This window comes from Lolium perenne, chromosome 4 (genome assembly GCF_019359855.2).
Source record: "Lolium perenne isolate Kyuss_39 chromosome 4, Kyuss_2.0, whole genome shotgun sequence".
In the NCBI taxonomy this organism is placed as follows: domain Eukaryota; kingdom Viridiplantae; phylum Streptophyta; class Magnoliopsida; order Poales; family Poaceae; genus Lolium; species Lolium perenne.
This window is the reverse complement of record NC_067247.2, coordinates 345,495,356-345,513,542: the sequence shown is the minus strand read 5'-3', so window position 1 is coordinate 345,513,542 and position 18,187 is coordinate 345,495,356. Positions and strand designations below refer to the sequence as shown.

The 18,187-nt window shown below is 51.7% G+C and overlaps 1 protein-coding gene across 1 annotated transcript; it reads left to right on the top strand.

Annotated features, from left to right (window-relative positions):
* The first annotated feature begins 16,755 nt into the window (after nucleotides 1–16,755).
* Nucleotides 16,756–17,864, top strand: LOC127349228 (pumilio domain-containing protein C6G9.14). The gene is made up of 4 exons (XM_051374996.1): nucleotides 16,756–16,915; nucleotides 17,012–17,175; nucleotides 17,281–17,542; nucleotides 17,623–17,864. Exons 1-4 carry the CDS (start codon nucleotides 16,778–16,780, stop codon nucleotides 17,758–17,760), a joined length of 702 nt encoding a protein of 233 aa, XP_051230956.1. The 5' UTR covers nucleotides 16,756–16,777; the 3' UTR covers nucleotides 17,761–17,864.
* The last annotated feature ends 323 nt before the right edge of the window (nucleotides 17,865–18,187 follow it).

Here is an 18,187-nt window from a genome sequence, read left to right as displayed (position 1 = left end):
GGAGATGGAGCGAGCACGCACAGAGCCACGAAAAGCCGGCGGGAGAAATTTCGTCACCTCTCGCTGAATTGAGCCCCTTATATCACCGCACGGCTAACCGCCGAAAATGTCGTATCCATCCCCGCCCCCTCCCCCCCCCCCCATTCGAGCTCTGCGTCCTGGCGCGGGGGTTCACCGACGGCTAGGTAAGAGGCGGAGACTACACGTGTGGAAGCTGGAAGGCGGAGGCAAGCAGGCTTCTCCATCTTCTCCGACCTCGTCAACCGGTTCTTCTCCGATGGCAGTGAGTCTCATAACCCTAGCTCTGTACGATCTGTGAGCATGTCGTAGATGGGAGTGGTCGATTAGGTAGATATAAGCCATATTGCAGGAAGTGCATAGTAATCTTTACTCAATCTTGCTTTGCTACATGTACATTATGCTCCCTGCTGGTGCGATTTATTCTCATGAAGCCATTGATGTGTGCTTGAAGGTAGCTAGTCCATCTGTTGTTTCACTACTTGCTATCTAGATCTGGACGATATAAAGCTCCTGCTTGTCATACTAGTAACCATTCGTGTTAGATCTAGTCGTAATGTTGCTAATGTACATGGTTGTGATCTACATTTACAGTTTAGCTTGCAATTGTGAACTGTATTAATGTTGTACCTCCACTGATTCATGCCGGTTTTGTGATCTACATTTGCAACCGCGACGAAGTTCAAGCAGGCCCTCTATGATACCCAGGACAATATGTCCTTAGTTCCTGAGACTCAGCTAGCACTCACTTACCCGCATGACATGGAAGTGAGGCCGACGCCACCCATGCGTTCGTTGCTTATTGATGAACACCAGCTAGCAGATGCAACCTTGAACGCCAAGCATAATGCGAGCATGGTTGGTAAAGCACACACCATAGATGGGGGGCTTACGAGCATCTCCACCGGCGCCCCCGATAGCATTTTGGGGGCCAGCAGCAAAATAGGCTCGCACCGGTGCGCCCCAAACGGCACAGGCCAATTTTGGAGCCCAATAGAATCGCCGGCAACCCCGTGCCGGTCCCTTCGCCAAGGGCGCAAATCGGGCGCGCCGGCACCTCGCGGCACGTCTAAAAATGAGTGTGGGCTCCGCCAGGCAGCCAGACACACCGTTTTCCCACCTCCGACACACATCGAGCCGACTCCCACCCCTCTAGATCGCCACCGTCGCCGTCGCCGTCGCCGTCGCCGCCGCGTCCACCCTGCTTGCAATAGACACCGCCGACAGTCTAGGAACCGCCATCCATCGACACGGCCGCCACCCCCTCGACTGGCGGCCGCTGTTTCACCCGGAACTGAGCTCGCCGCCACCGCGATAGTATCGCCCCGCCCGCAAGGTGCTCGTCCAATTGCCGCGATGGAAAGTGACGGCGAGATGATGGTCTAGCTGTTCACGGAGGAGCAGAACGCTCAGGCTGTTCGGCGGCAACAGCAGTAGCTGATTCTGACGAACATGCTGCGCGTTCGCTAGCCTTTCTTCGTCGTGCCTCGGTGCGGCGGCACAAAGCCAGGCAAGAGGAGGAACAACAACCGACATCGTGAAGCCGGCGCAATGCTGCTTGATGCCGATTACTTCAATGATGACGCGACTCGCCGAAGGAATTTCGGCGCCGGTTTAGGATGAACAAGGACCTATTCTTGAAGATTGTCCACGGCATCAGGGAGTACGACACGTACTTCATGGCTAAGAGAGATTGCACAGGTTTGTGGGGCTTCACCTCAATTCAGAAGTGCACTGCTGCAATGCGCTATCTTGCATACGGAGCTCCTCCAGATACAGCCAATGAGTACCTACGGATGGTAGAGTCGACATGCACAGAGACTCTCCACAGGTTCCGCCGAGCCGTCATAGCGGTGTTTGGTAAAGTCTATTTGAGAGCACCAAGAGCAGATGATACAGCTCGGATCCTGCAGAAGAATGCAGTAAGAGGGTTTCCTGGGATGCTCGGAAGCATTGACTGTATGCATTGGGGCTGGAAGAATTGCCCTTTTGCTTGGCAGGGGATCTACAAGGGGCATACTGGTGAGTGCCGTGTTATTCTTGAGGCGGTGGAAGACCAGGAGATTTTGATTTGGCATGCATTTTTTGGCATGGCAGGAACAAACAATGATATCAATGTGCTGCAGCGCTCTCCGGTGTTTGCCAGGCTAGCTGAGGGACAAGCTCCTGCCGTGAACTTTGAGGTAAACAGCCACGCATACAACAAGGGGTACTATCTAGCTGATGGTATCTACCTGACGTATGCTACATTTGTGAAGACAATTCCCTCTCCATCAAACGAGATGGAAGCCTATTTTGCAACATGTCAGGAAGCAGCACGCAAAGATGTTGAGCGTGCTTTTGGGGTGCTTCAGCAGCGTTTCGCCATTGTCAGGTACACTGCTCTCACTTGGTCTGAGGCACCGATGTGGGAGGTGATGAACGCCTGTGTGATCATCCACAACATGATCATTGGGAGCGAGCGTGGCGCACCTGTGCAGGATGATCATCCATTTGATTATCAAGTGCCACTAGCTGAGGTAGGGCATGTGCCCCAATAATTTGCTGCTTTTCTTCATATGCACAATGAAATTCGAGATGCAGGTGTCCATGCACAGCTGAAGGCGGATCTAGCTGCGTATTTGTGGGCGAGGAGAGGAGCAGCCAACAATGCATGATTTTTTATTTCTATTTGTTTGCATGGATGAATAATTTAAGTACTATTTGTTTTGTTGGGTTGTACGAATAATTTAAGTACTATTTGTTTGTTGGGTTGTATGAATAATTTAAGTACTATTTGTTTGATTGATCGTATGAATAATTTAATTCTATTTGTGTGATTCTATGAATAAAATGTGATTGACATGTTGTTTCAAAATATTGTAAAAAGAAAATAAAAATTTGGGGGCCGCCATTTGGGAGGCGCCGGTGTGGGAACAGCGAACCCAAATGGAGGATGCACTGCCGGCGCCCTCCATACAGCAGTGCCGGTGCCCCTGCCGGCGCCCCTGCCGGCAACTATTTGGGGGCCGCCGATGGAGATGCTCTAAGTTGGGCAAGTCCACTATGAAATGGCCATCTTACCTCTCAGTGTTCGTCCTGAACCGGATGTGCGCCATCATCAAGAGTGGTGTCAGGACAGATAAGGGGTTTAAGGAGGTGCATCTGAATGATTGTGCGAAGAAGATCTTTGAGTATTGCCAGCAGGTGTCAACGACGTAGGTGTACAACCACCTGCGTATGTGGAGATCCAGGTGGATCCATATCAGCAAGCTGAGAGACCTTTGCGGCGCTGGCCGGGTGGGATGAGGACACTCACACCATCCTCCTAGACGACGACCACTACATAGGCCATGTCTCGGTACTGGCCTCTCACTTTCACACTAATTCACTTACACAACTTTAACATTTTTCTAACTAGCTCTTTGTCCCATGTATTAGGTTCACCCAAAGGACGTCGAGTTCCTGAACAAGCCAATTACAAACTACTCACATATGCAACAGATTTTTGCCTTCAGCCTAGCCACCGGCAAGCACGCCATGGGCTCTAATGAGCCTCTGGAAACACCTACATTAGATGACCCTGACACTCAGGACTCTGATACAGTTGTGCTTGACGACGATGATAACCTTATATATCCTGGTGTTGGTGCTAGCGCTGCTCCTCGTCCCGGAGCTGCAGCTGATGCTCAGAATAAGAGAAGAGGTCTATCTTTGCTGAGGAGGATGTTGGTCACATGACCTTCATCACAGAAGTTGTGAAAGCGGCGGCGCATGCCATCACCAATGCTGCCCCTCCCGACGTCTACCCTGCCTTCTACTCCGCCATCATAGATGCCTTGCCTACCTTCAACGCAGGGCGAAGATGGTGTCTCTAAGCCACCTCTTCAACAACATGGCTCAGGGCAACGAGTTTGTCCAGATGACCGAGGACCACATAGAGCTCTAGCTTAGGACCTTGCTGGGAAAGCACTACTACATCTAGTGCTCCCTTCTGCCGGGGTGGTGGTGATGCATGCATGATGAAGACGACGACGATGTTGGTTGTACATTTTGAAGTAGCTAGGACTTTATGAACAATTATACCAAGGCATGTACATTATGTGAGGTGGTATATACTAACCCCTCACATTATGCTAAAAACTTGCAGTGCTGTGAGTGGTAGGATTTCACCCTCTTTTGATGTTGTGTTAGGATGACACCATAGTTGCTAGTGTGCTCATTACTATGAGCATGCTAGCTGGTAGATTAAACTTTTGTGATGCTTTTGCCTATATGACATGCATGCTTACATTGCTTAGCTTATGTTCTGCACTTGTCTTGCAATGCTATGTGCCTTGATATGTTTATTATGCTCTGTGTTGGTAGAAGTTCAACTGGTATGTGGTATACTATGGGAGAGTTCCAGGAGTGTACAGTTCGTGGAAGGAGGTTGAGCCTCTTGTAAATGGATACGAGAACAACCTCCACAAAGGGTACACGACAAGGAAGGAGGCAGAAGAAGCTTACTTTCATTTCTTATCACAACAATCATGCTACTATGTGCCTCCGCGGGTCGAGGTTCAGGAAGCTCCACCAAAGATTGCAGGCCAGGGTGAAGGCAGCAGTCTGAAGAACTTAATCACCGTCATCATCGTGATCTGGATCATGTATTAGATGCGGTCATAAACTTGTGTGATCATTTGTAACACCCTAAATTCTGGACTCCTCGATGTTAACCTCACCAACGGTGCATGCAATGTGACCGTATCAGGCCTTATGCGAGCTGCCAAACATTGTGCGTTGCATAACGGAGCCGAAAAACACGTTTTGTGACCTATCAATCAGTTCGGCATTTACTACTCTCCTCTTGCAGCTAGTAAAATTGTTAGGATCCAAACATAGTGCACAACATAGTCTAACCTCTATTTCTCCTATTACGGCATCCAGCGGGCCAAATGAGAAAACGTAAAAATTGTCATGCGAGCAACCATTCAGGTCTCGTCGTGACTGTTGTGAAATTAATGTGTTGTCTACATATTGCAGAGTGTATTGCATGAAGAGTGTTGTCTGACCGCCGTGTTTCATACGAATCTGTGCGATCAGCTGCTTCGAATTCTCGCCTTGTACTCCAGTTATTAATAGCAGCTTTGTCGGGTTTCCACCCGAAAGAATTAAAAAAAAATTCTCGCCTTGTTTGGTGTTTACTGAAAATCATAAGCTGATAAAAATATTGGTTACCATGTAACACTTACTTTGTGCATTACGCTTTCTAGAATGGACTACGGGTTTAAGCGGAGCTAAGTGGAGCATTTCTTGAAGGACACGTGGACACCGTGGTGGTCAACACCGTGGTGGTTCTATATTGAGCAACTGTGTTTCAAGAATGAGAGAACAACGATCCCTACTAGGATGATAATTTTAAATGGTTACGGGTACCTGAACCGCAGGTACCGTACTCGTATGTAAAGGGTACGTATATATTTTTACATCTGTGGGTAGCAACCATACCCTTACAGTTAAGTTATGGGTAGGATATATATATAGCTTTGTACTCGCGAGTATATACCCAGTAGTGGAGGACGAACAATTAGTTTGGTATGGCCATAGTGTTTTCTTCGAGGAGAAAATCAGATGCAAATTCAAAAAATGCATCCAATAATTACCCCCTGTTAAATGAATAATACATAAAGCTAAACTTTGGAGCAGTTTCTTCCGTTCTAGCCATATCTTTTTTTTGTAAGATAGTAGTGTATTAAGCATTGATTGCCCAATCTAGCTCCGGCATAGGCCAGACCATGCTAGAATGGGAGCTCCGCCGCTATATATACGCATACCTACCTGTTTATTGATAAATTGTCAGGACATTTTTTTGCTATTCTAATTAAATTAGATAATTTCAATAATAGTTTACCAGATAAAAAATATTTTAATTTAGTGCGAGGAAGAAAACATAGGATTCAACCAGATGGGAGAGCAGCAAAAGTCCCGTGCATGGACCTCCCATGCACTAAAGTTTAGTGACTAAACCATCTTGTTTCATTGCATATCATTCCATTTCATATTTTCAAAACATAATGAAATAAAGTGATTCGGTGCAGCACAAATCTCAAAGCAAATAACAATGTGACATTCCTGAACCAGCTGGGGTAAGTGTTGAATGTAGATGGGCTGCAGCCCAGTTAGGAAGCTCGTGTAGTCTACAATTCCTGAAATCTCAAGGCCCATCACGTTGGCAGCTTGGGACAGCCTTGGGGGACAAAGTTTAGTCCCACATTGCTAGTTGGGGGTGAGTTGGAGTGGTATATAAGGGCTGTTGTTCTAGTCCTTCCAAGTGAGTGAGAATAGAAGGAGCCCTCGCGCACTCCTCCTCCTCCGCCCGCCCCGCCTCGGCTCGGCACGTCGCGTTTTGTGACTCGAGTTCGAGTTCGAGACACACTCGAGTTCGAGTTCGAGACTACCGCCATGGTGGGGGTGAGGGAGTTGTCCTGTGCTTGTATGTGGATGACATACTAATTTTTGGGACAAGTCTCAAAGTGATTGGGGAGGTAAAAACCTTCTTATCTTAGTGTTTCGAGATGAAAGATATTGGAGAAGCTGATGTTATATTGAACATCAAGTTATTGAGAGATGGGAATAATTGGATCACACTTGTGCAATCTCATTATGTTGAGAAGGTATTGAGCAGATTTGGCTATGCTGATTGAAAATCTTCTCTCACACCTTATGATCCTAGTGTCTTGCTTCGAAAGAATGAAAAGGCAACTAAAGATCAATTGAGATACTCTCAAATCATTGGTTCACTCATGTATTTAGCTTGCGCTACAAGGCCTGATATCTCGCTTGTTGTATGCAAACTTAGCCGGTTTGTGGCCAACCCGGGAGATGGTCATTGGCATGCTCTTGAGAGAGTGATGCGCTATCTAAAGGGAACTATGAGTTATGGAATTCATTATACCGGGTATCCAAGAGGACTTGAAGGGTATAGTGATTCCAATTGGATCTCAGATGCTAACATGAAGGCCACAAGTGGATATGTTTTCACTCTTGGTGGTGGCGCTGTTTCCTGGAAGTCTTGCAAGCAGACCATCTTAACGAGGTCAACTATGGAAGCAGAACTCACAGCATTAGATACAGCTACTGTTGAAGCGGAATGGCTTCGTGAGCTCTTGATGGACTTGCCTATGGTTGAAAAACCAATACCGGCCATTCTCATGAACTGTGATAATCAAACTGTGATTATCAAAGTAAATAGTTGTTATCACCAGAATTTGACCGAGCCAAAGGTGGGCCGCGATCAAGATGGACGTGAAGATATATATATAGAAGAAATACGTGAATCGGCCTTTTATACCAAGTTGGGCTTGTTTGCCCATGTATCTGTAACATATTAGATCGCATCTTAGTTTAGAAGTTAGAATCTTACTCGTGCACGGTTTGGTGCACGCCCACATTAGAAAGTCCCCTGGACTATAAATATGTATCTAGGGTTTATGGAATAAACAACAACCAATGTTCAACCACAAACAAATCTCGGCGCATCGCCAACTCCTTCGTCTCGAGGGTTTCTACCGGTAAGCACCATGCTGCCTAGATCGCATCTTGCGATCTAGGCAGCACAAGCCTGCCCACGTTGTTCATGCGTTGCTCGTACTGAAGCCTTTTTGATGGCGAGCAACGTAGTTATCTTAGACGTGTTAGGGTTAGCATTGTTCCTCGAATTACATGCTTTCGTTATGCGACCCTTGCACATCTAGCCGCCCTTACACCTATCTTAGGTGTAGGGGCGGCGCCCCGCTTGATCATAGTTTAGTAGATCTGATCCGTTACGGTTGCTCCTTGTTTCATCAAGGATTAGTTTAACATCCGCAATAGTTAGGCCTTACAAAGGGTTGGAGGATCCAGTGGCGTGTAGGGTGGCGTTTGCTAGCCCTAGAAAGGATGTTCCGGGGATCAACCTCGTGTTGGTTTTTAGGCCCTGTCTAGGATCGGCTTACGGTCACCGTGCGCGAGCGCGAGGCCCAATCGTGAGTAGGATGATCCGATTATGCGGTGAAAACCCTAAATCGTCGTAGATCTCATTAGCTTCATCTTGATCAAGCAGGACCACCATATATTCGGACACCTTGTCCGGATCATGGGTGGATCGGCTCTTTGAGCCGATTCACAGGATAACCTGAGAGCCGATCGTGGCTCGTATTTAATGTTTACGTGTATGCCATGCAGGAAACTAAGCGAGGCATCATCCACACCTTCCTGACCAGGTATAGGTCAGGTGGCACGCCCTTGTGATAAGCATCGGACGTGCGACCAGGAGGCTTTGCGGGCCGTCGCTCTGAGGGACTGGGGCCAGCCGCAGCCCTAGTTGTTCCCGGCTCTACCGTGTTGACCGTCTCTGCCCGCCAGGGGGTTTCTGACGCCAACACATTCTGGCACGCCCGGTGGGACCACCTTCGACATCCACCACATCGCCGTCTGCATCCGAGATGGCGGAAGGCACTCCGGTCAAGTACGAGGATCTGCCTGATGAGCTCAAGAAGAAGCATGACGAAATCAAGGCGGTCCTCGAAGCCGAACTCATCGGCTCTTTCCACCGAACCCGCTCCCATGGTGTTAGGTGGAAGGGTTTCACACCTGAAGGCGCGCTCGATGGAGTGGACCTGTCTGCCCCGTCAGAAGAACGCACCAGGTCGCTGAAGTACGAGGATCTGCCCGAGGAGCTCAAAAAGAAACATGACGAGATCAAGGCAACCCTCGAAGCCGAACTCATCGGCTCCTCTGAGAAGACCCGGCCGCACGATATCAAGCTCGGTAGAGACTCACGTCCGTTGCCCGGCGTCAACATGGTGGATCTCAGCCACTCCATAGGCCAGCCAAAGTTCTCCTTTGGTGTCAACATGGCAGGGCTTGCGAGCCGCCATGGCAAAGACGAAGCAGAAAGCAGCCACTCCCGTGGCAAGGACAAAGAGGAGGCCGATCCACGCGACCGGCCCCGAGATGATGACAGACGGTACCTGACAGAGGAGGAAGTGAGAAGCGTGCGGTATCAACGTCCACTCTCCGAGCATCTCCTCAACAAATATGAGCAGCAGTACGACCGACGTCGGCGCTACGACGTAGATGATGAGAGAAATTGTCGGTCTGGCGCAGAGGACAGGAGGTACCGTCAGCAGGATAGAAACGACGACGGGTACAATCGTCACGCAGAAGGAAGGTCAAGGGGGCAGGATGTCATGGATAGGCATTGGGACTGTCCTTTCTTCAAACATTGCTGGGACTCAGGAATGAGCCGATTGCCAACAATCGAGAACTGCCCAGAGTGCAAACAAAGGAAGAAGGATGCAGCTAACGTGTCCGTGTTCACGCGTCTAGGGCCTCTCCCGCCTCGGAACAGGTATGCTGAGTCCGCTCGGGTGGAAGATCTCGAGAAACTAGAGGACGATGATGAAGAAGGCAAGTATCATCGGCCCAGGTGGTGCCCTGACGGGCTCAGCCGTTCCCAAAAACGGAGGGTTCAGCGTCTGCGTGGGTTGGAAGAAGCTGAGAGATTATACCTGCACACGTTGAGGAAGGCACGGCCTGATCTGGCCGCCAAAATTCAGCAGACCCTGGACGAAGAAGGACGGCCACAAAGAAAAGAGTGGCGCCCCAAGCAGAGGAAAGCCGATGATGATACATCGGCTGGCACAAACATGGTCTTCATCCTTCCAGCGGAGTTTAGCGCTCCAAGATTATATGAAGCACCTGTGGCACAATTGGACTGCGGCCCACGGCCGGTCATCTTTGAGAAGCCGAAAGAAAGAAGTTACAGGCATCTGAAGGCCCTGTACTTGCGAGGTTACATCAATGGGCAGCCTGTCAACAAGATGTTGGTGGACACCGGAGCGGCAGTTAACATTATGCCATACTCCATGCTACGTCGGTTGGGACGCTCCAGCTCGGATCTGATCAAGACCAACGTAACACTGAGCGATTTCAACGACCAAGCATCTGACGCGCAAGGTGTTCTGAATGTGGATCTGACCGTAGGAAGGAAAACTGTCCCTACGACGTTCTTTATCGTCGACAGCAAGAGTACCTACGCTGTCCTACTAGGGAGAGATTGGATCCACGCCAACTGTTGCATTCCATCCACGATGCACCAATGCCTGATACAGTGGGATGGAGATGAAGTAGAAGTCGTCCACGCAGATGATTCAGTCGAGGTTTCAACAGCTGGCATGGACGTTTGGGAGACATCGGGCCAAGAGCCACTCTCAGGCATCAATCTGGACGACTGCGAGCGCATCGACGTGACAAAGAACGGGGTTAGGCTGGTTTTATCCACCGGCCTGACTGTGTAACAAAGCAAACGTCGATGAGCAAACGTGGCGTGGCTGATCCTTGGGATCGGCACGAAAAATTTATGAAGGGACATCACAAAACCTTCACCGAGCAAGCAAACGTGGAGGCCGATTCCAGCAATCGGCCAGAATTATCCTCACCATCCATTCTGCCTGGGTTCAACATGTTATCCAACCAGAGCCGATACCATCAATTCCCTTGACAGAATCGACTCGGGGTGACGCCCAGGTGGATAAAACACGAGGATATGCAGTGAAGTGTCTCATTCTTTGGTAATGAGTATTGAAGTATGGGGGCCGATGCACAAGTCGGCTGTAAAAATTCTGAAAATTCGAAGATTTTTAAGCACAGCCGATGCAGCAGACATCGACTTAAGGATATAAAAGCCGATGCATGGCGATCGACTCAAGAGGAATAACTGTTACGATCAGAGGGTCAATGGAGCACGAAGGGAGATTTTAATGGAAGAACTCCTCAATGGAGTAGATTAAGGGCTCGGATCCTCTCTTCAAGAACCATGCCAAGAGCAGCCTGGACGTGCAGATCAGGTCAAGGATGGATTGCCTCAGATCCACCGAAGGAAGGGAGCCGATCTAATCAACAAGGCGCAAGGAGTAGACTGAAAGCTCGGGGGGCAGCTCACCCTGAAGGTTCTCTGCTCCGGGGAGCCGATTTTGTTGGAATCGGCTGGCTCTGCATTGTGGCGTGAGGTCAATGGCGACCTGATTGGCTATTTCGCTACCTTTCTCGCCTTGACTAAGGCTCGGAGGGCCACTAACTTGGGAGGTGCTCTATTTTTGAGATCCGATTGGAGTTACCTCGGCTGTCACTGCATCATGATCTTCTCAGGGAGGAACTGGGAAGGAAAAGCCGTCGTCTGGTACGAGGTTTGGACCGTGCTGGTGCTGCAAGAAAAGGAAGAGACTGGTTTCTCAAATTAGCCGATGAACAGTCATCGGCTGCGGGACTGCAAAACGCCACGGTCAAGAGAAACAATAATAGTCCGATTCGTTACTATCGGTCTTGGTGTGGCAAGCGGGAGGATGGAAATTGGATTAATGAAAGGAGAAATTGGAAGAACAATTCTCATTAATTCAAAGGAGCGGCTTTACAAGGAGAGCCGATGGCTCTCAAAAGAGGGATCTGGTGCCTAGTGCACTGCTACTGCTAGTCCTACCCTACTAGTCGTCGCTGTCCTCATCATCGCCGTCGTCGAGGTCGTCGGCGCTGCTCCCAGGAAGCTCCTCGCCGCTGCTGCCCCAGCCGTCGGCTGGAGCTTCCTCCTCCTCCTCGTCATCATCATCATCCTCGCTATCCGCCCAGCTGCGGAAGCGCTTCGTTGGAGGATACCCAGCGGAGGAGGAGGAATCATCTTCCTCCTCCTCATCTTCTTCTTCCTCGTCGTCATCGTCGTCCTCGCTGTCCGCCCACATGCGGGAGCGCTTCTTCGGCGGAAGCCTGGCGGAGGGGGAGGCCTTGGTCCTCTCCGCTTCTCCTCCTTTCTTCTCCTTGTCAGAGGAGATGGGGTTCACCCCGGAGCGGGGATCGTCCTCTTCCTTGTTCTTCGGCGACGGTTGGAGAGAGAGGCCTGGAGCGGAGGAGGAAGAGGAAGACATGGCTGCAGGGGAGAAGGGTTTTTTGGTTTGGTGAACAGAGCAGAGCAAGGGGATGGAGCGGTGAACCGTTTGGCAAAGATAAATAAAGAGAGTGAAGTGGAGATTTAATGCCATGACGGTTCTCGAGGGTGTGATGCTGAAATTGTCAATTCATACAGAGAAGCCCAGGAGGCGAGGCGTAATGATGGAAGATTCTGCGGCAGTTCTGCTCTGCCACGACATGACCCGACGAAAGAAGAGCATAATGATTTTGGAAATGTCATTTCCAAAACCAGGGGGGCATGTGTTATCACCAGAATTTGACCGAGTCAAAGGTGGGCCGCGATCAAGATGGACGTGAAGATATATATATAGAAGAAATACGTGAATCGGCCTTTTATACCAAGTTGGGCTTGTTTGCCCATGTATCTGTAACATATTAGATCGCATCTTAGTTTAGAAGTTAGAATCTTACTCGTGCACGGTTTGGTGCACGCCCACATTAGAAAGTCCCCTGGACTATAAATATGTATCTAGGGTTTATGGAATAAACAACAACCAACGTTCAACCACAAACAAATCTCGGCGCATCGCCAACTCCTTCGTCTCGAGGGTTTCTACCGGTAAGCACCATGCTGCCTAGATCGCATCTTGCGATCTAGGCAGCACAAGCATGCCCACGTTGTTCATGCGTTGCTCGTACTGAAGCCTTTTTGATGGCGAGCAACGTAGTTATCTTAGATGTGTTAGGGTTAGCATTGTTCCTCGAATTACATGCTTTCGTTATGCGACCCTTGCACATCTAGCCGCCCTTACACCTATCTTAGGTGTAGGGGCGGCACCCCGCTTGATCATAGTTTAGTAGATCTGATCCGTTACGGTTGCTCCTTGTTTCATCAAGGATTAGTTTAACATCCGCAATAGTTAGGCCTTACAAAGGGTTGGAGGATCCAGCGGCGTGTAGGGTGGCGTTTGCTAGCCCTAGAAAGGATGTTCCGGGGATCAACCTCGTGTTGGTTTTTAGGCCCTGTCTAGGATCGGCTTACGGTCACCGTGCGCGAGCGCGAGGCCCAATCGTGAGTAGGATGATCCGATTATGCGGTGAAAACCCTAAATCGTCGTAGATCTCATTAGCTTCATCTTGATCAAGCAGGACCACCATATATTCGGACACCTTGTCCGGATCATGGGTGGATCGGCTCTTTGAGCCGATTCACAGGATAACCTGAGAGCCGATCGAGGCTCGTATTTAATGTTTACGTGTATGCCATGCAGGAAACTAAGCGAGGCATCATCCACACCTTCCTGACCAGGTATAGGTCAGGTGGCACGCCCTTGTGATAAGCATCGGACGTGCGACCAGGAGGCTTTGCGGGCCGTCGCTCTGAGGGACTGGGGCCAGCCGCAGCCCTAGTTGTTCCCGGCTCTACCGTGTTGACCGTCTCTGCCCGCCAGGGGGTTTCTGACGCCAACAATAGTTCTAAGGATAATATGAAAAGTTCCAAACATATCAAGAGGAGATTGAAGTCTGTCAGAAAACTGAAGAACTCCGGAGTGATAGCATTGGATTATGTCCAAAGTGCTAAAAATTTGGCAGATCCTTTCACAAAAGGACTATCAAGAAATATGATAGACCTTGCATCGAGGGAGATGGGTTTGAGACCCACTTGAGTTGCCGAGGGGGTAACCCAACCTATGTGATTGGAAATTCCGTGAACTAGGACCTGGGAAAATAAACCGGAGCAACTGAGTTGAGAGAAAATTTAATACTCCCACTCCACTGCAGATGCAATTCTCTCATAGCTACTGTAAGGCAGGTTGACAATGTCTTAATGTGTTCTGAGCGGCTCTTGATGAGCGAAGACGCCGTCCTACAGGGCGATCTTTGAAGAACACACCTATACGAGTGACACTACTGGTCATAGTGTGGGAGATTTGGGTGAATCTCTAGTAATCTCATGAAGGGCCGAGGAGTATGACTTATAAGCTCCACCCGAGGGGAAGGCTAGGATAGCCTAGTACCGTGCCGGCATTGAGTGAAACTTGCTGCACAAAGACTGACAATTCAAGGCATAGTTCATTGTTCAGTTGTAGTCAAGCGTAACTCCCTGTTTAGGTGGAAGTTCAACTTAACAGTCTCCACTGAAGTGCAGGTATATTAAACAGTGAATGGAACTAATGTGTCATCTGATGTGCATATGAGATCTGGTGGGGGATTGTTGAATGTAGATGGGCTGCATTCCAGTTAGGCAGCCCATGTAGTCTACAATTCCTGAAATCTCAAGGCCCATCACATTAGCAGCTTGGAACAGCCCTGGGGGACAAAGTTTAGTCCCACATTGCTAGTTGGGTGTGAGTTGGAGTGGTATATAAGGGTTGATGTTCTAGTCCTTCCAAGTGAGTGAGAATAGAAGGAGCCCTCGCGCACTCCTCCTCCTCCGCCCGCCCCGCCTCGGCTCGGCACGGCACGTCACGCACGTCGCATTTCGTGACTCGAGTTCGAGTTCGAGACACACTCAAGGAAGCCTAAATTTTTGCTTGCTGCACCAACTGAGTTGGGTACGTGTCGACCTGCATGTGCATGCTCGCCGCGTGTCCCTGGCTTCCTACGCGTGGCAACGCGGTCGGGTCGGCTCTCCTCCTAGGCTATACAAGGAGATAGATCAGATCTGGAGAATACAGCTCTCAGAACTCTCTAGTCCGTCTCTCTCGCGAAGTTCCTTTTACTGTGCTACTCTCTAGTCTTCCCCATCCCGGCGACTGCGTGCACAGCCGTCCGGGAGAGCAGGCCTCCGAAACCCCGTCCGTTGAGATCCTGCATCGGGAGATGGGCGATAAGGTTTTTGGGGAGCGTCTCGGCGTGACTGCTCGCTGCTGTTCGTCTTCTTCATCGCCGATTCGACTGCTTCATCAACGACTTCGACTACACCATGGGCGACATCAACAATACCCATGGTGGTGTTGCTGCTGCTGGTGTGACCTTCCCGGTCACGATGTACGTGTTTTTTCTCTCATACCTTGCACTGCTACTTGTTCCATGTTCAGATCTGATGCATGTGCTTAGTCTGATGTGTGTGGTTAAGTATGCTTGTGCATCTGTAATTTGCTTTCGGTAATTAAACTCACACGGAAATTGCCTAATAATCTAACAGTAAGTAGACAATCACATCCGGGCAGCTTGCAGGAGGGGAAAAGCTCAACGTGCACGGCGTGTTTGAATTGGCAGATCAGCTAGTCGACCGGAGTCAAACCAGCAGCAGAAGTAGTTTGGAAAGGACGGGTCTCTAGGCAAGTTGTGATCTCTCCCGATTGAGTCGGTTACTGCTTTGTTACGGCGGCCGGATCCGTTACTGGTTGTTTCCGACGACCCAGAGTCAGATCTGACTCCGACTCGTGGACCCACCGCCGCCACGGCGCCGTCCATATAAAGAGCACACGCCGCGCCGCCCAACACCTCACCCCGCGATTAGTTGTTATTATTCGATCGATCGCGCGCCGCCATGGATCCGAGCGGCGCCGCCACGGGCCAATCGACCCGGGACGCCCACGCCCACCTCTCCGCCTACTTCCTGGACGCGATGCGCCTCGGCGAGCCCTCGCCGCCGGAGCGACAGAGGCACGCGGCGCAGGCCCCGCCCCCGCCGCCGTCGCGAGGGCAGCAGCCGGACCAGAGCTACGTGGCGGTGTTCGCGGAGATGGCCTCGCCGCCCCCGGCGCCCCAGCCCAAGATGAGCCCGATGAGCAAGATGATGCAAGAACTCGAGATCACGCGGCAGTTCTGGCCGCCCTCCAAGCCCTACGCCTCGCTGGCCCGTTCGTCGTCGAACCGCGATGCGTACGCCTCGCAGATCGGTGGCGCGGCGTTCACCAAGAACACCACGCAGAGCGGCCCTCAGCGCCAATCGGGCCCCTCGCCGCCGCCGCAGCAGCCTCTGAGAGCCAGCGCCAGGCAGTACCAACCAGGGCCAGCCGCGGCGGCGCTGACGGTGAGCCCGTACCACCAGCCTTACTACGCCAGCCAGTACCAAGCAGACCCAGTCGCCGCGCCGCTGACGGCGAGCCAGTACCACCAGCCTTACTACGCCAGCCAGTACCAAGCACAGCAAATCGCCGCGCCGCCGACGGCGAGCCAGTACCACCAGCCTTACTACGCCAGCCAGTACCAAGCAGACCCAGCCGCCGCGCCGCAGACGGCGAGCCAGTACCACCAGCCTTACTACGCCAGCCAGTACCAACCAGAGCCAACCGCGGCGCCGCTGGCGGCGAGCCAGTACGAGCCTTACGCCATCGTGCCCCACCAGCCGGAGTACGGCAGCAGCTTCCACCAGAGAATGCGGGCGATCCAGGCCGCCCAGGCTCAGGCGACGCCGTCGAGGGCGCGGCGGTGCCGGACGCTGGAGGAGACCCGGGCGGCGCTGCTCAGCGGCGCCCCGATGGAGCTGCAGCTGGTGACGTTCCCCGACTCGGCCGCGCACGTCATCTACCTCCTCCTCCACAGGGACGGGGAGGGCTATGAGCAGGTCCTAAGGAGCGTGCTCGCCGGGGTGACGCGCGGCGTGCACGACTTCATCGACAACAAGGAGGGGCACAAGGTGCTGGTGGAGCTGCTGGGCGCCTGCGCCGGCCGGCGGGACGAGGTCGAGGCCATCGTCCAGGCCGCCCTGGCGCCAGGCGCCAACGGGACGCGCTACCCACTGCTGCGATCTACCAAGCACGATTGCTGGTAACGCGCGCCACGAACTGCTTGCTCACTAATACTGTACAGTTGCACACTCCGGCGTGCCGGCCGGACGATTACTGGCACGACCACGAGCTAATTGGTGCAATGCACGTTTTGCAGGGAGAAATGCGTCCGGGAGCTGATGACGGCGGCGGCGCCATACCCTGACCTGAGCGCGATGCTTGTGGACCGCCTCATGTCTGAAGGGTTGCTGAAGCACGACAGAGGGGATCAATTGCTTCAACACTGCTTTGCCACGACAAGCCACCAGGATACCGTGGTAAACTAACTGAATGAATTGCCGATCGATGATGACAATCTCTATGTACCCAGGCGTGCGTGCGTGCGTGTTGATTCTTGCTCTTGTTGCTGTCAGATTGTGCTGCAGTGCGCTCTGGACAAGTTCGACGACATGATCGGGACGGCGTCCGGGGCCAAGTGCCTCGTGGAGTGCTACGCCAGGGCGACCGGCCACCAGCTCCAAGCCTTCAACGACATCCTGCTTGCCCGCGCCCTCGAAATCGCCACCGGCAAATTCAGGTACCCACCTCTTGTTGGCTAGCTACTTATACTCTAGTGTGTATAAAACTGATGACAAACTGAAAACTGAAGTTCTTCGCGTGCGCGCGTATCGTATGATCATAGCAACTACTTCATGCAACATATCCTGGAGCACGGCGACGCCGAGACGAGCCGGCTCCTCGTGGAGCGGCTCATGGCGGACGTGGTGCAGCTGTCCCTCCACTCCATTGGCAGCTACGTGGTGGAGGCCTGCTACCAGAAGACGGGGCTGCTCCCCCTCGTGCTCGCCGCCTTCCTGCGCCTCGACGACGACTGCCTCGCCCAGCTCGTTCAGGGGGCCTACGCCAACTACGTCGTCCACAAGCTGCTCAACACCGCCATACACGTAAGTGCGCCGGCCGGCTTAATCTCTCCAACTGTCTCTCATCCATGCATGTCTGATCGATTTGGCGCGCGGCGGTGCAGGTATTCCCTAGGGAGACGATGGCGCTGGTGCGGCGGATCCACGGCCTGCCGCAGGACGTCACGCGCCAGCCGCACGCCAGGAAGGTGATGACGGTCGTCCTGAAGATCCTCGCTCGTGCCGGCCGGATGTATGCCTGATATATCCGCGCGTGCCGGCCGGGCTGCCGGCACCTGATCATCTCTTGGTAGGATTTTGTAGGAGAGCTTGTTTGTGTCTTGTGCCGTCTGTGTTCCTCTATTGTGTGTTCAAAATTGTTAAGTGTATGCTTTGTAACCGCTGCTGTTCTGCTACCTGTATGCAGCCCGTCCTATAGGCTATTTTGTACAGCGGAATTCATGACAAGTGTCAATGTTATACCGTATTTCTTTTTCTTTCAAAACTATATGAGGGCATCTCCAACGGGGCGACGCTGAGCGACCGTTTGCATCCGCCGTGACCAAAAATACGTCTGGGTTCTCCTCCAGCGGGGCGACACAAAGTGATCGGGCCGTCCGCGGCGACGCAAACCTGACCCAAATATGCGCCAGGTTTGCATCTTCGCGGACGCTCCACGTCGCGCCGAGT

Bases quoted from the DNA above. Each gene is read 5' to 3' on its own strand.
- LOC127349228 (XM_051374996.1), top strand. From the start codon at position 16,778: ATGACGGCGGCGGCGCCATACCCTGACCTGAGCGCGATGCTTGTGGAC. The intron at 16,916-17,011 runs GTAAACTAACTG...TGTTGCTGTCAG, and splicing joins CAAGCCACCAGGATACCGTG to ATTGTGCTGCAGTGCGCTCT. The intron at 17,176-17,280 runs GTACCCACCTCT...GTATGATCATAG, and splicing joins ATCGCCACCGGCAAATTCAG to CAACTACTTCATGCAACATA.